This window comes from Mustela putorius, unplaced genomic scaffold, assembly GCF_011764305.1.
Source record: "Mustela putorius furo isolate JIRA1106 unplaced genomic scaffold, ASM1176430v1.1 tig00000253_pilon_pilon_pilon, whole genome shotgun sequence".
NCBI classification, from domain to species: Eukaryota; Metazoa; Chordata; class Mammalia; order Carnivora; family Mustelidae; genus Mustela; species Mustela putorius.
The window spans coordinates 10,284,813-10,307,957 of NW_025421329.1; the positions used below are offsets into that span (position 1 = coordinate 10,284,813).

A 23,145-nucleotide genomic window follows, 5' to 3' on the forward strand; every position below is an offset into this window, starting at 1 on the left:
GTTTCTATTTCACTGATTTCTGCTCTGATCTTTATGATTTCTCTTCTCCTGCTGGGTTTAGGGTTTCTTTCTTGTTATTTCTCCAGCTCCTTTAGGTGTAGGGTTAGGTTGTGTACCAGGCTTTTCTTGTTTCTTGAGAACGGCTTGTACCACTATATATTTTCCTCTCAGGACTGCCTTTGCTGTGTCCCACAGATTTTGAACACTTGTGTTTTCATTATCATTTGTTTCCATGAATTTTTTCAATTCTTCTTTAATTTCCTGGTGGACCCATTCATTCTTTAGAAGGATGCTGTTTAGTTTCCATGTATTTGGGTTCTTTCCAAATTTCCTCTTGTGATTGAGTTCTAGCTTCAGAGCATTGTGATCTGAAAATACGCAGGGAATGATCTCAGTTTTTTGGTACCAGTTGAGACCTGATTTAGGATGGAGGATGTGATCTATTCTGGAGAATGTTCCATGTGCACTAGAGAACAATGTGTATTCTGTTGCTTTGGGATGAAATGTTCTGAATATATCTGTGATGTCCATCTGTTCCAGTGTGTCATTTAAGGCCTTTATTTCCTTGTTGGTCTTTTGCTTGGATGATCTGTCCATTTCAGTGAGGGGAGTGTTACAGTCCCCTACTATTATTGTATTATTGTTGATGTGTTTCTTTGATTTTGTTATTAATTGGTTTATATAGTTGGCTGCTCCCACATTAGGAGCATAGATATTTAAAATTGTTAGATCTTCTTGTTGGACAGATCCTTTGAGTATGATGTGTCCTTCCTCATCTCTTATTATAGTCTTTGGATTAAAATTTAATTGATCTGTTATAAGGATTGCCACTCCTGCTTTCTTCTGATGTCCATTAGCATGGTAAATTGTTTTCCACAGCCTCACTTTGTCTTCGGGTCTAAAATGAGTGTTAGATCTGGAGGTGTCTTCGGGTCTAAAATGAGTTTCTTGTAGGCAACATATCGATGCGTTTTGTTTTTTTTTATCCATTCTGATACCCTGTGTCTTTTGATTGGGGCCTTTAGCCCATTAACATTCAGGGTAACTATTGAGAGATATGAATTTAGTGCCATTGTATTGCCTGTAAGGTGACTGTTACTGTATATTGTCTCTGTTCCTTTCTGATCTACTACTTTTAGGCTCTCTCTTTTCTTAGAGGACCACTTTTAATATTTCCTGTAGAGCTGGTTTGGTGTTTGAAAATTCTTTCAGGTTTTTTGTCCTGGAAGCTTTTAATCTCTCTTTCTATTTTCAATGATAGCCTAGCTGGATATAGTATTCTTGGCTGCATGTTTTTCTTGTTTAGTGCTCTGAATATATCATGCTAGCTCTTTCTGGCCTGCCAGGTCTCTGGATAAGTCTGCTGCCAATCTAATACTTTTACCATTGTATGTAACAGACTTCTATTCCCGGGCTGCTTTCAGGATTTTCTCTTTGTCACTAAGACTTGTAAATTTTACTATTAGGTGATGGGGTGTGGACCTATTCTTATTGATTTTGAGGGGCGTTCTCTGCACCTCCTGGATTTTGATGCTTGTTCCCTTTGCCATATTGGAGAAATTCTCTCCAATAATTCTCTCCAGTATACCTTCTGCTCCCCTCTCTCTTTCTTTTTCTTCAGAAAAGAATCCCAATTCTTCGTGGAATCCCAATTATTCTAATGTTGTGTCGTCTTATGGTGTCACTTATCTCTCGAATTCTCCTCTCATGGTCCAGTAGCTGCTTGTCCCTCTTTTGCTCAGCTTCTTTATTCTCTGTCATTTGGTCTTCTATATTGCTAATTCTTTCTTCTGCCTCATTTATCTTAGCAGTCAGAGCCTCCATTTTTGATTGCACCTCATTAATAGCTTTATTTTATTTCAACTTGGTTAGATTTTAGTTCTTTTATTTCTCCAGAAAGGGCTTTTATATCTCCCGAGAGGTTTTCTCTAATATCTTCCTCTTTTTTGAGCCCAGCTAGAACCTTGAGAATTGTCATTCTGAACTCTAGATCTGACATATTACCAATGTCTGTATTTATTAGGTCCCTAGCCTTTGGTACTGCCTCTTATTCTTTTTTTTTTTTTGTGGTGAATTTTTCTGCCTTGTCATTTTGTCCAGATAAGAGTACATGAAGGAGCAAGTAAAATACTAAAAGGGTTGCAAAGACCCAGGAAAATATGCTTTAACTTAATCAGAATAGATCCCAAATCGTGAGGGGGGAGAAAGGGGATAAAAAGAGGTTCAAAAAGAAAAAAAAAAAGAAACAATTAAAAAAACAAAACAAATAAAGAAAAAATATAAAAAAGAAAAGTATATATATATATATATATATATATATTAGATAAACTAGTTTAAAAATGTTTAAAAAAAGGGTAAAAGTTAAAAAAAATTAGCAGAAGAGAGGAAAAAAAATTGAAAAAGAAAAAAAAATTAAATTAACTGCAAGACTAAAGATTCATGGGGAGAAAGCCATGAGTTCCGTGCTTTGCTTTCTCCTCCTCTGGAATTCTGCTGCTCTCCTTGTTGTTGAAACTGCACTCCTTGGTAGGTGAACTTGGTCTCGGCTGGATTTCTTGTTGATCTTCTGGGGGAGGAGCCTGTTGTAGTGATTCTCAAGTGTCTTTGCCCCAGGCAGAATTGCACTGCCCTTACCAGGGGCCGGGCTGAGTAATCTGCTCAGGTTCGCTTTCAGGAGATTTTGTTCCCTGAGTGCTTTCTGTAGAGTCGGAAAACGGGAATGAAGATGGCGGCCTCCCAGTCTCCAGCCCGGAGGAGCTGAGAGCTCGGGGTCCCACTCCTCAGTGTGCCTCAGAGAACAGTGTCCATTTACTCCCATCTCCCTGGCCTCTGGCCGCCCTCCGAGCTCACCGAGCCTGCGACCGGTTCAAGGAAACCCCGAGCTGTCAGCTCACTCCTCAGCTCTGTCTCTGTAGCCGGCTTCCCTGTTCTAATACCTGAAAGCTCTGCGACACTCAGACACCCCCGATCCTTCTGTGACCCTGCTGGACCTGATGCCATGCTGACTCCGCGTGGGCTTCACCCCAGTTTAGCCTCTGGAGCAATGTCCGTCAGCGGAACAGACTTTTAAAAGTCCCGATTTTGTGCTCCGTAGCTCTGCCGCTTGCCGGGAGCTGGCCCTTCCCCCCAGGGTCTATCTTCCCGTCGCTTTGGATTCACTTCTCCGCCAGTCCTACCTTTCAGAAAATGGTTGATTTTCTGTTTCTAGAATTGCTGTTCTTTTTCTCCTTGATCTCCTGTTGGATTTGGATTTGTAGGTGTTTGCAATCTTTAAATAAGCTATCTAGCTGATCTCCTGCTACCTGAAGTAGTCTCAGCCTGCTACTTCTCTGTCATCTTGACTCCCCCCGGGAATTAGATTTTAATACAGCTATTTAAAAGGCCCTCTACACATGAGCCACAAGCCCAGGTACATCCTAGCTGCTCTCTGAATCCAGAGGACACCCTGGGTGATAAGCACCCCACTGGCCCTTCTTGAAATCCTGATGCCTGCAGTCATGAGTGAAAAGAAAGACTTTTGGGGTGGTAATAGCTTCTGGAGCAATCGTTATCTGTTGTTTCTGTGACCCCAAAGTAGATAGAGTGTGATTGGTTGGGAGGAGAAGATTTTGGATGGAGGAGTGGAGGCCCTTGGGCTCTGGCTTCATGGAGCCTTTCACCTGTGGGTCCACACCCATCACAGCATTCAGCAACTCCCCACTCCCTTTTATTTCCCAGGACCATCTTCTTTAGAAGATGTGGTGTCAAAAGTGGGCTACTGTCCAGACCTATGGAATTCACATTGAAGGGTGTGAGTATCTCTCGGTTTTACACTGTACAATTTCCTCTGGACACCAGGATCAGGTAGAAGGTGGATCAACAGGGGCAGCGAGAGAGAGCTCTCACCATAGGCCTGTTGTTTTCCAACAACTGATGTGTGGCCAAGAGGGGGAATGGATTCATTTGGGATGTGCTGTCTGCTCAAATTCCTGACTCACTTTGAGCCAAGACAATGGAGGAACTTGTCTTTTTCTTTTGAATTTTTTTTATTACTATGTTCAGTTAGCAGTGTATAGGGCATCATTGATTTTTGATGTAGTGTTCAATGATTCATTAGTTACATATAACACCCAGTGCTCATCACAACATGTGCCCTCCTTAATACCCATTACCCTGTTATCCCATCCCACCCCTTTTCTGTAACCCTTAGTTTGTTTCCTGGAGTCCAGAGTCTCTCATAGTTTATCTTTCTCTCTTTTGGATTTTATTTTATTTTTTTAAAGACTTTATTTATTTATTTGACACACAGAGAGAGATCACAAGCAGGCAGAAAAATAGGCAGAGAGAGAGGGGGAAGCTAGCTTCCTGCTGAACAGAGAGCCTGATGCAGGTCTCGATCCCAGGACCCTGAGAGCATGACCTGAGCCGAAGGCAGAGGCCTAACCCTCTGAGCCACCTGGGTGCCCTCTTTTTTGGATTTTAAAGAACTTTTTCCACAACAGAGAATTGAGTCCTCTACCAAACACCAAATATTTTCCAAATAAATTATTCTGTGTTTTCATTCAATTCTTGACTTTGCCTGGATGTGCACATGTGTGTGTGCAACAAAATGTGTGGCGAAATTAGTTATTTTTTTCCATTTTGGTGTCTGTGTTTTACACCTGTTTAGAAAGTGTTCCTCAGCCTGAGCACACAATTTTATCTCAAACATCTGAGCCTTCAGCCAGGCAACTCTCAGGTTTCACAGGCCCAAGAGTTTGTCTTCTTGTTTGGAGTTTTACCTTATGGCTCTCAGGGATGATCCTCTTCATGTTGATCTATAATTTACTCTGGAAAGACAAATATTAATCCCCAGGTTTCTGAGTTCCTGGGAGCTCCCTGTCACAGCCAGGTTCTCTGCAGAGAGGGATGGAGCCTGCTCCTTAGTGGAGCTTGGCTTGGGGCCTGAGAACCACCACCAAGCGAGGGAACCCTCACAGGGGGAGGGAGGCAGAATTGTGAATATTTATCTGGGACAAGGTTAACAATGGGGGGGGACATATTGTTAGTAGGTCTGTGGGGATCTACTCATTCATTCATCCCACAGAGGTATGTTATGCCAGGACTGCCACTGTCAAATGATGCCTTCTGCTTGGTGTTTCTGTGGGCAATCCCTGCCAGCCATAGGCACCACCTCCCCAAGTGCTTCTCAGTCCTAGATTCCCTGAGTCTGGCAGTTTGGTGCCTCATCCTGCTTCTAGGACTACAGAGTCACATAACAGAATGCCAACAGAAACTAGGTAGTTTCATTTCCTAAAGGTTCAGTCCTAAGCCCACCAATTTAGAAAGCCAGCTGGTATGAAACACACGAGATTTCTACATTAGGGCAGAAGCTGCTGGTCTTGCTGAGCCTGTGGGGCTCTGAGAGCTGAGAGACCTGTCAGATGTGCCCACACTTGAGCAGCATCAGCAACCCAGCCTAGGCTTACCTCACAAAGGGGCCACAGATATGATCACCTGGCCAGAGAGTATAGCCAGAGGGCAGAAAGACCCCTGACTCAGGCCTGACTAACACCCTGACCAGGTGCAGGGACATGAACTGACCGTGCTGGGCAGAGAGTGGCCCACGAGTGGAGCTGGTCACAGCTCAAGTCCTCAGGAAGGAGAAAGATACCTCCTTTGGGTAAGAACAGCCAGGCCACATCTCACCAAGCAGGAGTGTTGTGAAGAGCTTGGTTCTGAGGTGCGTTTGGGGTGTAGCTGTGCCAGGTGGGGAGGGATTATAATACCAGGGTGGCCTCCAAGGGTGCCCTGGGCAACACATTCAGACATCATGGAGCAGAAGGTCTCACAGGCCAAAGTTAGCTGCTCTACTAAATCCTATGTGTATCAAGTCGGTGCAAACCATCAAACCATCAGGTGAGAGGCTAGATAGGGAAAGGAAGCAAGTTACATACTTCAGGTATGGAGGCAAGCTGGGGAGAAAAAAAGAGCATGTTGCCCAGACCCTGGGCTTGTCATGCTCTCTGCTGCCTCTGTCTCCATGTTGATGGGGTTATGGGGCCCACAGTGGGGGTTTGAGCAAAGCCTGTGCAGCAGATCAGAAACACATACTGGCCCTGAGGAGACACACAGGGAAGTCTGCTTAGCACAGCTGGACATGTTGAGGATTGGGTTGGTGATTCCTGGGGTGAGGACACGTGGGGCCAGGATGGCATTATTGTTGGGTGGCTAACATAAGACCTTATGAATATTATGTTTTCTGAGTATCTCATGTGTACTTAGTATCTGATAGATATCAGATGTCTCTCGGTTCTGCTGTCACATTCCTTATTCAACTTAGGCATGCTATACTTACCACATGTCTGTAATGAACACAACTTTACGATTCTGCCTTTGTCTCTTTGGGGGAGGAAAAATTTTGTGCCCCCTTCAAGGTCCTTCTAGCTAGACTAAGAATCAAATTGATACACAACAGATTAACAGGAGAAAAATCAAATTTAATTTCATACATATGGGGAATTCACACAGACATGGAAATTCCAAAGACAGTCAGGCAAACTGAGGTATACATGTCATGCTGAACTAAGGAAAAGGACTATGGTATGGGGTTTGGGACTTCAAAGGGGAGGAATGTAAACCTCAAGAAGAAAGAAAAATAATTAATGTTTGTGGGACTCCTGGGTGACTCAGTGGGTTACACCTCTGCCTTCAGCTCGGGGTCATGGTCTTAGGGTCCTGGGATCCAGTCTCGCATCTGACTCTCTGCTCAGCAGGGAGCCTGCTTCTCCCTTTTTCTCTGTCTGCTTCTCAGCTTACTTGTGATCTCTCTCTCTCTGTCAAATAAATAAATAAAATCTTAGAAAAAAAAAAGAATTGATGTTTGGTAAACAAATGCTTATTGGCCCTATGGAAACAATGGGGTACAGAGAGGACTTTGATCTAACAGTGCTTGCTGTTGTAGGTAGGACCTCTCTACCATACCTTACTGATAGTATAATGTAGTTGTCTGTAGTATAATGTAGTTGTCCAGGAGTTCTCTTCCTGGAGCAGGTCCTCTACTTAAATTCTTTGTAGGCGGCTGGAGGAGGAGAAAAGCTAAAGAACTTTTCCTGAATCTGCTGGGTTTTGATTGTTTTTTAAATCAAAATAATCTTCATGGCAAAGCGGCTCCTCTTGAGGTGGCCTGCCTTTGGCCCCTATATCTCTCAGGCTATTTGCTTTTGAATTACATGTACTTAACACAGTAATTGTTGTGCCTCTGTCTCATGAACTACATCTTGATTAACTTTCTATGGCGAATGGAATCTCCCCAACAGCAAATATACATTAAAGCTGTGATCTACAGATACTCATCAGTTATACTGCCATAGGTCTGAAGGTGTGTTTCAGGCAATGAGGTAAAAACTCTGACAGGTAGCCTGAGGCATTTACTTGACCTCTTTGTGAGAACTATTTTCCCTCCTGTGTAAAATGGGCTACTTATTATGTGGCCCCAAGGGAAAAATTAAATTAAATTAAATTAATTAAATTAATTCTAAATTAAAGAAGAGAAACATGTGATATCCTTATTATAGGGTCTGGTAAGACTCAATAATGCTCCACAAACAGATGTCAGTGTGATTGCTACTTAGCCTTACTGGAAATGGGGGAGACAAAGGGGGGCAGTTTTGAAGCCAAAGGCTTCCCTGAGGATTTTCATCCATGCTCCTGAAGAGGAGACAAGATGAGTTTTGAGGCCCATGTTGTCCCTGAGGCAGTGCTTCTGTCCTTGTGCCTTTCTGTGCACTGAGACCTGATATAGACAGGCACCTGCGCTGGATGTGCGGGGGCCTCGCAGGCCAGGAGGCAGGGGTTACTTGGTGGGGAAGGAAAGGAGTGTGAGTGCATTCCTTCCAGAAGAGAACAGCCAAGATGGGAACATGTGCTGAATTGTGATTGCCGATTTCTCACTCCACTTCTCTTTTGGGAAGGAGAGAGAGAGAAGCCCATAGGACACAAAGCTAACAGAAGTTCTCTCTTTTTTACCCCTAGCAGTGTCAGGAAGACTGGGGGGGTGCAGAAGCAGCAGGGCCAGCCCAGCCCATGTCCTGCCCCAGTCCTGGAAGGACAGAAGGAACAAGGCTTATACCCGCTTGGCTGAGGTGCCATGGCCAGACTCTGCCTGAGCCTGCTGCTCCTGGTGGCCACTGTGACCTTTGTGCCCAGAGGTGTCCACACCTGGGGCAGATCGAAGGTGGTGAGGAATTTCCAAGACATCCCGGAAACTTACGTCTATGTGCGGCAGGCACTGTGGCATGCCATGAAAGAGTATAACAAGGCCAACAAAGACAAGTACACCTTCAAGGTGGTGAAGGTCCTGAAATCCCAGGAACAGGTTGGTGAGCATGTTCTCTTTGCTCTTTCTTTCCAAGATGCAGTCATGGAGGGGCCCATTATCCACAAAGGGCACAGACCCCAGGGAGGGGAAAACAGCTGAGAGACACTGTTAGTCAAATATATATTAATTTTATTTTATGGGTTTTGGGAGGAAAGTTAGTTACACTTTATCCTTTATCATTCTGGGACAAAACATAAAGTAGCCATTAAAATAACTTAAAATTGATTACAATCATATTGGAAAGCATAGGTGAGAGTCCAAGAAGGGTTGTTGAAGGGGCCAAGTCTGGGAGAATTTGGGCTGTTATCATCAAAATGAGTCAGTATATGGATTATAACACAGAGAAAAAGCAAAGGAAGTGCAAGTCCAGCTTTTATTTAAAAAAAAAAAAAAAGGAAGGGAAGGCTCTTGTTTATAGAAAAAACCTACCTATATATGTAAAAGCTTTGTAAGTAGGAAATCATCATGGCAATAACTACTTCAGGCAAACGTCATGAGTGAGTCCTGCAACCACTGGGTGGGAGAGTGGTGGGGGACAAACTGATGCAGGGAAAAGATTGTAAAAACAATCAGGAAATTTGGCAAGTGCCTTGTTTACCAAAATGCTTGTTACCAACACTGGGACAGACTGACATCATGTGCCCCTGATGTGAGGTCATAGAAAGGACACAGCATCATCTGTGCATGGTATTCCCTGTCTAAAATCCACCCTCCATAGGTTATCATGAAGAACAATGAGACAAATCCATATTATGGGGCATTCTATAACACCTCTTAAAAATATCAGTGTCATGAAAGATAGGGAAAAAAGCAGGGAAACTTCCAGATTAAAGGAGGTGTAAGAAACATGACAACTAAATTCAATATGTGGTCTTGTATTATCTCTGGGATTAAAAAAATTAAAAACCAGTAAAAGATGTGTTTGGGGGAACTGGAATATGGACTGTATCATAGAAGAGGTCATTGTACCAATGTTGTATCCCAAGAAAGATGTGGTTTGGGGGGAACTTGGAGAGGAATCAGTAGGTGCACAAAAGGAATGGGGGTTCAACCAGTCAGTCTGGATGGAGTTTAAGGAAGGGAAGAGGGAGGGGCTAATGGGGAATGGGACTACCCGGCAACATTGGAGTGACATGCAGTACACGGACAGTCTTTGTGCTCCTCTTCCTCCTTCACTAGCCCTGTCTCCTCTCCATCCTCTGCCTTCTAACCTTTGTTGTCCATACCTGCAGGTCATCAGGAACCTGCTCAGGTTCCTGTTTTCTTAATAGGGTTAGGAGAGAAAGCTCATTTGGCAGCTTCATGTCCCTGTGAGGCTGGGACATTTGGTCCCTTTACCATCCTCCACACTCAATGGGCCTTGGCTCCCTCCTTTTTGTATGTGTGGTCCTGGCTATGTTGTTTGTGTTTCTTGAGTAGTGGACACCTGGGGCCAGGATGTGTGTCACCACTGGTGGCCAAGTTAAATATTAGATAAATTAGTTAAAACTAAAAAGTAGTTAAATTTAAAATAAAGTAAATATCAACTGCCTTGGGAGCTCATTTATATGCAGTGAACTAATTGATAGTGAACTATTCCACTTTCATGGACTTTTCTTTATCTACAATTTTTCAGTTTCACAAATAGATGGTTCTGCTTCACTTAATCAAAAGTACACTGAATTCTCATGTCTCAAAACTTATACATCATTTTGTACTGTGTGCTAGTTTTTTCATGAATGCACATTTTATTTCTCAGCTCACTGTAAACACTTGAATGCAGGTAAGAATTCAAAAGAATCAGGTAGAAACAGATTCAAAAAGAGTCTAGAACAGAAGTATTTAAAATTCCTTGACCTTCCATCGACATACCAGTGGAAAACACACTGAAAAAAAAGGTAAGGAAGAATGAAACATCCCCCCCAAACAAAATTAACTCAAAACAAAACAAAAGCAAAAAGAAAAATTCTTGGTGATAATTCAGATTAAAATTAGTAACACACACAGGCTCTATATAAAGAGAGCAGCTATATCTTATTGGTTGATTTAACTTTAAAGTACAAAGATCTATATCAGGAGTTAGACAATTATAGCCTGTAGCCAAGTCTGGCTTGCTGCTTATTTCATATGCCCCATGAACTAGTTATAAGAATAGTTATAAGAAACAAAAAAGGAATATTTCGTGACATGAAAAATTACATAAAATTTAAATTTCCATGTCTATAAATAAAGTTTTATTAGAACATTGTCACCTGCATTGTTTGAGTGCAGTCTAGGACTACTTTTCTGCAGTACTGACATTATTGTGTGTTCTAAGCCTAAAATATTTACTCTCCAGTCCTTAAAGAAAAAGTTTGCAGCTACCTGTTCTTTTTCGTAGTTGACCGAGGCTCTGCTGCAGATTCTGTGCAAGGGGAATGATGGTAAAAAAAAAAAAAGCACTGTGGGTCTGATTATATGCTAATTTCTTTCAAGAAATACAATGCAGTGCTATAAACGTATTTTCTCTTCCTTATAATTTTCTTAATAATTTTTTCTTTTCTCTAGCTTAATTTAGTTCAAGAACACAGTATATAATATATATGATACAAAGAATATGTGTTAGTTGACTGTTTATGTTATTGGTGAGCCTTCTGGTCAACGGTAGGCTATTAGTAAGTTTTTGAGGAGTCCAAAGTTCCACTTGGTTTTTTGATTGTGCCTATAAGTCCCACATTGTTCAAGGGTCAACTGTATATACAGTGTACTTTGTGCCAGACCTGGTTGCTTTTCATATGCTCATTCAGATCTTGTAACTCATTATACAGGAACTATTTTCTTCCACTTTAAAGAGAAAATAGGCACAGACGGGTTTAGTATTTTGTCCAGGGACACACAGCTAGTACGTAGAAGAGTCAAGATTTAAACCCAGGTTGCCTGTTGTGAATGAGCACCTGTTACTGCCTGAGTAATATGGGTGGAGTGCAAGTGGTAGGATATTGCAGCCAGATGAAAGAGGTCATGGAAGGTCAGGAGAATCAGAGACCTGTCTGTGAAGACAGTGAAGGGCTGCCTCAGCAGCCAGGACCCTTATCCTCTTCCCTTTTCTGGGCAATCAGGGAACAAGCTAGGGCTGGTTGTCAGTTGGTGGGTTGTTGAGGATGATTCAGAGCAGTTTGGTTTTATGGTGATTTTAACTTGGAAATATCAGTCAAACATAAAGCAAGGGCTCTCAAATGGGTATAGATTTTGCTAGGCAGGGGATTTGGGGCAATACCTGGAAGGCTTTTTGGTTATCACAACCGGAGCTTTTTGGTTATCGCTGCTGACACTTAGAGTGCAGAGACCAGGGACGCTGCTAAGTACCCTGCAGTGCTCAGGGCAGCCCCTACCACAAAGACTTACATGTCAATAGTGCTGAGGTTGAGAAACTTGTTATCCAGTCATTAAAAATATTCTAGGAGTACGTCTGAAAGTCACTGAGTTGAAAAATGGAAGCGAAGACCCAATTTCTTGCATTTCCAATCTGACTTGTTATTTCCTGAAGGCACCCCCAGAAGCAGTTGGCTGTCCTTACACTTACACATATAACTGAAAAATTTTAAAGTATATATGATATTCAATAAACCATACTTACAATTCTGCCAACCACTACCATTCCATTCAATACCCAGGCAACTTCTCTAGAATGTCCAAAGAGTTTACTGTATTTTCAAAATGATCTCTTACTCTTCTAGGATCAGTTATTGTGTTTAACTTGGTCATTTTCTTTAATACATTCTCTCCCTTAAGTTTTGTAAAATATTACCTTGTTCTCATTTTTAAATAATAAGAGTCTCCATTTGCCATTGTGGTATCTCCATTTCCCCATAGGGCTCTCTGGAACACCAGGGCTGGTGGGGGGCTCTGCATGGGAAAGGAAGAGGCCCTGAAATCAGGGACTTGGGAGGGTGCATCATGTGCAATAGGGTTTAATTGCTAAAATTGCCAAGGAGACTAGAGAAGCAGTATCCTCCAAGGAAATTTCAGTTCTGGGATGTCTTGTCTTCTTCTTCCAATATCTATTGATGATGTATGAAGATGTTATAGACTCTGCTGTTTATTTTCCAAACTCCAATAAGAAAACCATTACCTTTCCCAGGAAAACATTGTTTGGGGAATAGTTTTCTTGCTTTATCTTGGGGGTAGTTGTCATTATTTAACATTCAATACCATGATAAGAGAGACAGAGGGAGCAAGATTATGGTAAGGACCCCTCCCCCTCCAGTTATCCCCAAATTTCTGACATGGAAAATGTAAGAGGAAGAGAAGGAGGTGTACATTCTTTGCTCTAAGCAGTCAATGACATGTTTCTTATCAGAGATGACACTTGGTATCATATATTCACTTATGATATCTAATTTTTATTTTTTAAAATATTTTATTCATTATTTTGAGAGAGGGGGAGAGAGAACACAAGAGAGGAAGAGGGGCAAAGGGAGAGGGAGATGCAGACTCCCAGCTGAGCAGGGAGCCCAACATGGGGCTTGATCCCGGGACCCAAGGATCATGACCTGAGACTAAGGGAGATACTTCACTAACTGAGCTACCCAGGTGCCGCTATGATATGTAATTTTTAAATTACTCTTTGACAGGTCACAGACAGTTTGGACTATTTTCTTGAAGTCAAAATTGCCCGAACAATGTGCAAGAAAATTTCAGGAGAAAATGAAAACTGCTTGTTACAACAGGATCCCCAAATGAAAAAGGTATGGGCTTGGCCAGGTCTGTGTACCAGACAGAGAAAACCGATAGGACCAATTCTGCTTTGATTGTCTAGTTTTCTTCTTCCTCTCCTTCTCCTTCTCCTCCTCCTTCTTCTTCTTTGTGGAAAGACAGTTTTATTATTGTAAATTCCATAGCACTGAAGCATTGTAAAGAAAACTTAGCTTTTTTCAAATTATTGTGTTCAGTTAGCCACTGTATAGTACATAATTAGTCCTTGATGCAGTGTTCAGTGATTCATTAGTTAAGTGTAACACCCAGTGCTAATCAAAGCAGGTGTCCTCCTCAATACCATCATTCTGTTCCCCCCTCCCCCCCTCCTCCCCCACCCTCCTCCCCCTGAAACCCTCAGATTGTTTTTCAGGGTCTGTAGTTTCTCAAGGTTCATCTCCCTCTCTGATTTCCATCTCCCCCTTTGGATTTCCATCCCTTTCCTTATGGTCCTCTGTGCTATTGCTTACATTTCACATATGAGTGAAACCATATGATAATTTTCTTTCTCTGTTTGACCTACTTCACTTAACATAATCCCCACAAGTTCCACCCATGTCGATGCAAATGGTGGGTATTCATCTTTTCTGATGGCTGAATAATATTCTATTGTGTATGTGGACCACATCTTCTGTTGAAGGGCATCTTGGCTCCTTCCACAGTTTGGCTATTTTGAACATTGCTGCTATGAACATTGGGGTGCATGTGCCCCTTATTTCCACTACATCTGTATCTTTGGGGTAAATATCCAGTAGTGCAATTGTTGGGTCATAGGGCAGCTCTATTCTTAACATCTCAAGGAACCTCCTTCCTGTTTTCCAGGGTGGCTGTCCCAGCTTGCATTCCCATCAACAGTGCAACAGGGTTCCCTTTTCTCCACATTCTTTTCAACATTTGTTGTTTCCTGTCTTGTTAATTTTTGCAATTTTAACTGGTGTAAGGTGGTATCAAATTGTGGTTTTGATTTGAATCTCCCTGATGGCTAGTGATGATGAACATTTTTCCATGTGTCTGTTAGCCATTTGTATGTCTTCTTTGGAGAAGTGTCTGTTCATGTCTTCTGCCCACTTCTTGACTGGGTTATTAGTTTTTTAAGTGTTGAGTTTGAGGGTTTCTTTATAGATCTTGAATATCAACCCTTTACTTGTAATATCATTTGCAAATATCTTCTCCCATTCCATGGGCTGCCTCTTAGTTTTGTTGACTGTTTCCTTTGCTGTGCAGAAGCTTTTTATCTTGATGAAGTCCTAAAAGTTCATTTTTGCTTTTGTTTCCCTTGCCTTTGAAGATGTGTCTTGAGGGCACCTGGGTGGCTCAGTGGGTTAAGCCGCTGCCTTCGGCTCAGTTCATGATCTCAGGGTCCTGGGATCAAGTCCCACATCGGGCTTTCTGCTCAGCGGGGAGCCTGCTTCCCTCTCTCTCTCTCTGCCTGCCTCTCCGTCTACTTGTGATTTCTCTCTGTCAAATAAATAAATAAAAATAAAAATCTTTAAAAAAAAAAAAAGATGTGTCTTGAAAGAAGTTATGTGGCGGATGTCGAAAAGGTAACTGCCTATGTTCTCCTCTAGGATTTTGGTGGATTCCTGCCTCACATTGAAATTTTTCATCCATTTTGAGTTTATCTTTGTGTATGGTATAAAATGCTCCAGTTTCATTTTTCTCTATACAGCTGCCCAATTTCCTCAGCACCACTTATTGAAGGGACTGTCCCTTTTCCATTGGATATTTTTTTCTGATTTGTCAAAGATTAGTTGACCACAGAGTTGAGGGTTTGTCTTAAACCATATTCTGATCATATTCAGGACCAGGGACAGCCAGGTTCTAGACATAGCACACTGTTTCTATAAGTTTTTGCTGATATCTTTCTCCTCTGCCAACACACACACGCACATAGACACTTGGTGGCTTAAAGCAACAACTGTTCATTATTTTTCACTGATCTGCAAGCTGAGCTGGATTTTGCTGGACAGATTTGCCTTGGCGATCTTTTCATAGAAGTTACTTCCAGTTTTTCTTTTTCATGGTTGAAGGTACATACACAAGTGTCTCTGTCTTTTGTATTTCCTTCACCTATTTGGTATATACCTAAAGCTGGCATGACACATGGCTAAGCAAAAATAATGGCAGATTAATGATTCCTTAAAATTGCCCAGACATGTGCAAATAAAATGCATCTTCATATTCTAATGGATAGTAGGCTCCACAGCAGAGCACCAAATGCAAGAGGATGGCTACATCTAGAGAGTAAGCTATTATTTTAAGTTACTAGGACTAGTTTTCAATTAAGTAACATTTAAAAAATTCTAGTAGATACTAAGAATGATATATCAAATACCCATGTGCTTGATTTTATAACTATTGTCATTTTATTTCATTAATTTAAAATGTTTATTTCAACCAGTAAAATATTAAATATGCATTCCACCCCCTCCTTTCTAAGATACACACTCAAGTTGTTGAGAAGTGTTCCTATCCATTAAAAATAAATTAATCCATGTATGCAGAGTTTTGTGTGTTTTTTAAAATGTACAGAAATTTTAGAACTTTCTCTTATTTTCTTTTCCACTCAACATGTTTTGAAATTTATGATGTTGGTACAATCTGTTATTGTTTATTTATGTTAAATGGTTTCTTGGGTCACTTAATGTGTATATAAATCAGCTAAATTGGTTTTGTTACTACATATTAAGCTCTTATATGACTGTATTGCATCATTTTTGACCTTCTATCTACTTGTGGTCATCTTAAAATTTCACTTTAACCATAATGCAGCAGTGACAGGATGCATGCTGACCGAGCAGGTTTGGGGCTCTCCTTGGGACACCCCAGGGAGTGGGACCACCATTCAGCCACTTGTGCAGCTTCAGCGCTGGTGGGGCCACCACACATACTTGTAACCTCAGTTTTACTCTCCACAGTGGTAGAACCAGCACACCTTCCTTCAGTGGTGTATATGGTTGTTTATTTTCCCTCAGCACTTGGGGTTAAATCTTAAATATTTTCCATTTTGAAGTATGTGAAAGGTGATCTCCCCACCATTTCATTTGGTTGATCTCTGATTTCTAAGGAGTTTGAAATACTTTAATATCCCTAGTAATCATCCAGGTTTTCATCTCTATGCCTTGCTTTTTTTTTTTTTTTTTTTTTTTCCTGGAACAACCAGCTGGAGGGCTCCTTTGAGGAGCCACAGCCAAGCCACTGGAACCACCTGACCTCAACATCTCATGCTTCCTATTTCCTGCCTCTATATACCCTTGGCCAAACTCAACTTCAAACCAGAGGGTGACTATGGATGTGATCTATAGAAGTAAGAGGGCAGAAAGCCCATTGAAACAGACTGTAGAGGCTATAGGGTAAGGGTGCCCATTGGTCCAGCCCATTGAGGTCACTGGTCTTTCAAGACACATTAGTTAGTAATAGAAGGAATGCTGACATGGAGAGACACATGGAAAAAAGCCAGCATGGGGGCAGGGGTGGAGGCAACAAGATCAATAGGAGGCTATCAGGAGTCTAATGGAATACCACAAGTGAGAGATGATGTTGGTTAGGATGGTGGAGGTACTCAGTTCTGGATATTTGTGAAAGGCTTGACTGGAATTTGCTGATGGATTGGCCATGGAGAGTAAGTGGAGAAGAGTTGAGGATGACTTCAAGTTTTGTGGGGTTTGGAGGTAGTTCTCTCTCTTGGTTTTCTCTAATGCTCTCATCTTCTACATGGAGCATCTGTAATTCAGTAGACTTTGTCACCTTGATTACATCCACTTCTTATCAAGAGGAGAATCCTTTCTGTCTTGCATTTCAGAGATCCAAGATTTGACCCCATATGCTTTCTTTAGTTATTTATTTGGATTTAGGAAGGAAGAAAAGGCAAACATTTGAGCTCCTTGGAATCCAAGTTTAAAACTTGATATGATTTTAAATAGTTATTAGATTCATCTCATGTAGAAAATTTGGAACTTTCAAAAGTATTAAGTCACTTAAAATCAACTATAAATACCATTATGTAAAGTTTACCACTGTCAATACATTGTTATTTATACTAACTTTTCTATATTTTATATTTGTACACTTGTGTTGTTGAAATCATACTCTATACTGTTGCATAACCTAGATTTTCATTTAACAATAAATTTTAAGAATTTCCCAAACTCTAAAATTATATGAGAGCACTATATAGTGAAACTATGATTTCATTTGATTGTGTTCCACATTTTACTTTAGTCCATCCCTCAGAATTGGTTAAGTTTTCCTAACTTTTAGTTATTACGAGCAGTGCTTTAATAAATATTGTTCTTTGTTTCTATTTGTGTGATTATTGTTTCCTTGTGGGCAAAGTTTCTGGACGTTAAATTACTCAATATTTTTTCACTTCTTAAAGATTTTTAATATACATTGTTCACATGTCCTCCAGGATTGATTCTGATAATTGGGTTTTCAATTCCTGTTTCCTGATTGTTTCCTTTGGCTGATGCAGAAGTTAAGCAATTAGTCTACCCTCTGATAAACCCACTCCCTTCCCTTCCTACTACTGCCAAGAAGCACCTGAACCCATCCCAGACACCCTTCTAGCCAGAATGAATTTCTTGACTGGCCTTAGTTCTCCAATGGCCTGTCTGGATTGTTGGTAGCTTGGTCTTATTTTCTTCCTCAGGCTGATCCCTCTATATTTGTATCTTACACAACTTCAATTCTGTTTGATGTTGCCATTCATGTTTCCACTGATGTAGTGGAGGTATTCTTCATTTACATTTTTATTCTAACTGAATAAAATCTTTAGGAGTGAGAATAGGCATATAAGTGAACTCATCCCACACCAGAAGCCTGAAACCGTGCTCATTCTGCAGGCCCTGGGAAAGAGCTCTATATGTTCCCTCGGTTCCCTGGCTGCAAGTTTTGCTTCTAGTCTCCGGTCCAGAGCTTGCCCTCCCCCACCAAGACATTCAGGAACCTGTACTATTCTTGCCTCTTCTGGTAAGGACTCCCTGGGCCCTCCAGGTGGAGTCTCAGTAGGCTGCAGGGGAGTCAGTGGCTGGATGAGGGCCAGAGCTAGAGATGAGCATTGCTGAGAATAATCAGTTTGTGGGCTCCTACCGCTCACAATGACTTCAGATCACAGGTGAATTGGCAGGGGTCCATCCTGGTGAGTGAGACTGGCTTCTCTGCCATCCGGTCTCAAGTCTAAGGGCTCCAGGAACTGCAGTGGCATGGCTGGCTCAGGCTGCCTTTAGCCACCCTGAAGCCAAATTCTGGCACCTAGAAATAGAAACTTCTGTTTGTTTTTCATTTTTCTTTCTTACAAACTGATTATTCTTTTTCATCTCTTTTAGATGTTTCTTTGCACCTTTATTGTTGCAACAAAACCTTGGAAATTTGAATTCACTACGCTGAAGAAACAATGTGAAGAGGTCTAATTACCTTCTAGCATATTCCACTGCTTTCACTTCCATTTTAAAGAAGCAAATACGCTTGTAAATCATTTAAATAAGCTGACCCACTGACTTCACTTTTGTGGCCTTTGTGCTTTTTTGTATGCACTTCAGGGTCTGATACTGAGAACATGATGCCTTTTTACTGTGTTGTCAGCCTCTTCTAGTTGACCCATTCATTTACTAGCAGGACAATCTGCTACCAGTAGATGGAAGAGAGTGTACACCTGTTTCCAGATCTCATTGAACGCTAAGCACAAATTACTTTTCACTGGCAGCTGTTCTAGAGAACTAACTGGAGGACCCAATCCTTGACTATTTTGAGCTGTTGAGTTGTTTTGGCAAGATTCTGAGGGTCTAGCTCCCTTGAGAGTGTTCCTTCCCTGGATTTCCACCAAAATCTCCCTACCTGGGACTCCAGGAAAGACACAGCCCATTGGCTTAGAAACAATTTTAGACAGCTGGTCCAAATAGAAGATAGTTGGGGCATGTGTGGATCTAGAGTGCACTTTTGGTTTTGAAGTGAAGCAGAAACAATGCAAGGGTGATTGATGGCTCATGGATAGTAAGCTGCTTTGTGCATGAATGTGTGTGTGTGTGTGTGTGTGTGTGTGTGTGTGTGTGTGCGCGTGCGCACAGTGGGATGCATTAGTTAATACTGCGTAACTAATCCTTCTGTCCTTAATGGCTTAAGCAATTTCTATCTCTCATGGTGTGTGTGGGTCAGGGATCTGAAGGAGTCTTGGTGGGGCTGTTCCAGATGTCATTGTCCCTTGAGGTTATACTCAGACATTGACTGCACTGTCTTCATCAGAGGGATAGTTTGGCTCTGGAGAATCCACTTCCGAGGTGGCTCACACTAAAGCCTGCATGTTGGTGTTGGCCATTGACAGGAGATCTCTGTTCTCCATGTCGGCCTTTCCACAGAGCCACTGTGAGCTTGGTATGGCTTCCTCCAGATAGAATGTTCTGAGAGACTAAGATGGAAGCCATACTGCCCTTTGTGACCTACCTTCAGATGTCACACACCATCACCTCTTCCTTGTGTTATTGGTCCCAATAGCTGTCGTTCAGTGTGGGAGGGGACTCTTTAAGGGTATGATGACCAGGATATGAGGACCAATGGATGCCATCTGTGAGGGTGGCTACCACTGTGTGTGTGTGCACATGTGTATATATGTGTGTGCATGTATGTGTGCAGAAGTGGGGATAAGATGATGAAGATGGTTAACATGAGCAGAAAGAGGCACTTTCTGAAACTTGGGTATGGAAACTACAGCACTGATGTGCAGGTCAAGGCCAGCCAGCACAGTGTCAACAGTAGCACAGGGACATTCTGTGTGATGGTAAAACTCAGAGGTCACCTGGCTGACAAGTAACCTCTCCCTGTACCTGAGCCACTCTGCTTGAAGGCTTTCTCTTCACCTATGTGAGGTGGCTGGGGTGCTGTGAGGGAATGCCCCAGTCTCTTGACCCTTGGGAGGTAAAACTGAGACATGTCTAGTTTCTGAAATGTGTCCAGGAAGAAGCCCTAATCTCCCAAATTGTTAGTCTGCTCACTCTTATTCCTACTTCCTCACTGTTTTTCTGGTATTTTCTACAATCACCTCCGCATAAACCACTTGCACTTGAATTATTGTCTCAAGGTGAGTTTCTGGAGGAAGCAACCTCATAGTGGAGCCCAGGTCTACTATGAAGGGCAGCCTGGGACCATGTGGGGGCATCCCTTGTGGGGGTCAGTCAATAGGACACAATTACATTTTGTCACCTCAGCCAACAACAATGTTCTGGGGAAGGCATGCCAGGCCTCCCTCCTCCATGTGATCATAGAGTTCTAGGGACACAGGCAGAGCAATTCGTATCACATTGTCTCTCCCACCTTGGGATGGGGATCCCTATGCCTGCAGCACCTGTAGCTTTCACTTCTCTGCCCACCTCTGCCCTTCAGCTGCCAACCACTGCCAAAGGCTTTGATCTCTTGTTCTGTAGCTGGAGTTGGCCAGCCCCATCTGGTCCCATGAACAGCCGCTAGAGCAGGGCTTTCTCCTTTGAACACTGACAATGTGGTTGCACACCTGGAGGGATCTAACACATTCAGAAACCCTAGGCTGGTTGTTTCCATTGTATTCATAATAGCTACAAGCATCTGGGCCAAACTAAACTTTACTAACTACACCCAAAGTCAGCTGTCTAGTACTAGTGGGATATTGCTTTGTGTTTAATTCTCCAAAGCTGTCTGGGCCCTTCTGAGGCACTGAGTTAGTCAGAATGAAGAATCAGTATCAAAACAGTTATATTGACTAATGAGGTTTTTTTAAGGTTTTATTTATTTATTAGGAGAGAGAGGGAGAGCACAAGCAGGGAGTAGAAGGAGAGGGAGAAGCAGGGCGTAGAAGGAGAGGGAGCCCAACGGGCTCAATCCCAGGACTCTTTTAAGATCATGACCTGAGCCAAAGACAGAGGAGTAACTGCAGATGCTTAACCAACTGAGTTGTCCAGGTGCCCCAGTTTTTTGAGTTTTTATTTGCCCACTGTTGGCAGTGTCATACATGAGCCTGAAGAGGACTGGAATGTGTGGATGTATAGCCTCTGAGGAATCTTCAGTATTGGCCCATTTCCTTCCAAAGTTCAAAGTCTCATTGGGCCCAAGCCTGTAGCTTAGGCCACTTGGGGGACCAGCTGCCTATTAGAAGTTATCCTGCCCCCACCCACTTCTGCAGAAACTGTGCTTTTTAGAAGATACACAGATGACAGAAGCATTGACTTGGTCACTATGTCCTCATTTTCCCTTTGGTCATGAGAAATTTTGAAAAAAATACTCAAAAGTGTAGCTTCTAAGCAAGACGTGCTCCCTTCCTGGGTTACACCAGGGCCAGGGAGAAATCCAGGTCTGCATCCCATGTCAGGTATTAGGATCTGAGGGGAGTTGGAGCATCAGGGACCAGAGTGGTTATCTGGAATGGGGTCATGCTGAGGCTCACACACAGGGCAAGGACTGCAGGCTGCTGAGATAGCTCTCTGCATATGTCATTCTCCATCTCCCACTCCCCCAGGTCCCAGATCCCTTTCTCCTTCCTCTTGCCTCCATAGGAGTAACTTTATTGTTACTTTGTGTTCAGTCCTGAGCCCAGGCTATACCATGACTCTGACACCTTGGGAAAGTTTAGGGAAGTGTCCATTGTCTCCTGATAGATGAAGAAGTGGCCACAGAGGGTTTGATAACCAGAATAGCTCTTTTCCCAGTTGCAGGCCTTGACGTGGAGACTGAGGTTAACAGGTCAGGACTAGGGCAACAGTGTCAACACTAGACTTACATGTTGGGGGAAGAAGGAGCTCTCCTGAGACTGAGCCACTGGCTGGGCCTCTTTTTCTCTCTGGGAACTTGGGCCTGACAAGGCAGCTAACCTTGACTCTAGTTACCCCCTGCCTTTACCTCTGGCTCTGTCAGGGCTTTACCCAGGGTCCTACCTCAGGTGACACTGATGATTCAGAGACCGGCTTCCCTGCTCCTTCAATATACAGACTCCAGGAAAGAAGCAGGTAGGACCACCCCAAGCCACAAGGATAGGCAGGGCAAGGTCCCTGAATCCTACACCTGTTACAAAGCTGGAGCACCTGGAACTTGTACTCACTTTCAGGGCTCTGGAGACACAGTGGGGACTGGGACAAAACTCCCACTTTCTTTTTCTTCTGTATATTTTTTAATTTTTAGAGATTTTGTTTATCATTTGTGTGGGGGTGTGGAGAGAAATATCACAAGCAGGGGGAGCTGCAAGCAGAGGGAGAGGCAGGCTCCCCACTGAGCAGGGAATACAACATGGGGCTTGATCCCAGGATCCTGGGATCATGACCTGAGCTGAAGGCAAACACTCAACCGACTGAGTCACCCAGGCGCCGCCCAGAACCCGAATTTGTATAGATTCCCATGGGAGGAGGAGAGGGTAGAAACATTAACAAAGCCTCACAAGTGTGATCTGAGGCAGGATTTAGTGAGTCCTTACCAGGAGCCATGATTTGATACCTGCCTTGAGGACCTTTCTTCTCCAGAAGAAGATAAGGAGATAAGGTGAGCCCCAAAAGGGTCTGGACAGCACCCCCCACCCACCATTGGACTGAACACACAGAAGACCCTCTCCTGGAGTTATCTGATGGGACTTCAGTAGAATTAGTGGGGTTGACTATGGAAAACATGCTGGGATCACAGTGGATAAAGAGCTCTCTTTATGCTTCCTTCTGCAGATTGAGGTACAACTCAGTACAGACCAGCATGGAAGTAGACGGGAGAGTGGTTGGTTGGAGGGTCTTTAGAAATCTACTGAAGTCTGGGACCAGACAGAATGACTGTGGGACAAGAGCACAGCTATGTCCATGCTCGGCTGGCAGGGAGGATGCCCACTGCCAGCATCTTCCCATGGCTCTGCCTGGAATCCTGGGAAGCCCATCGAGACCCAGAGCCTCCTGGACGGCAGCAATCTGCACCCAGGAGATTCAGACAGAGTCTCATAGCATTTGGTAGAGCAGTGTCACTCAAAATTAAATGGTCTGTGGGTCTCCTGGGATTCATGAAAATGCATCCTCCTAGTCCAAAGGTGGGGAGGCCTTGATGGAATATTTCTGAGGGTCCAGGACTTGCTGCAGCTGGAGGTGGTGGTTGGACCACTCTGTGTG

The 23,145-nt window shown here is 42.9% G+C and overlaps 1 protein-coding gene across 1 annotated transcript; it reads left to right on the forward strand.

Moving 5' to 3' along the window:
* The first annotated feature begins 5,484 nt into the window (after positions 1–5,484).
* On the forward strand, positions 5,485–18,622 carry LOC101675093 (cystatin-13-like). The gene is made up of 4 exons (XM_004754097.2): positions 5,485–5,701; positions 7,993–8,335; positions 12,931–13,044; positions 18,379–18,622. Exons 2-4 carry the CDS (start codon positions 8,108–8,110, stop codon positions 18,460–18,462), a joined length of 426 nt encoding a protein of 141 aa, XP_004754154.1. The 5' UTR covers positions 5,485–5,701; positions 7,993–8,107; the 3' UTR covers positions 18,463–18,622.
* Positions 18,623–23,145: the final 4,523 nt, after the last annotated feature.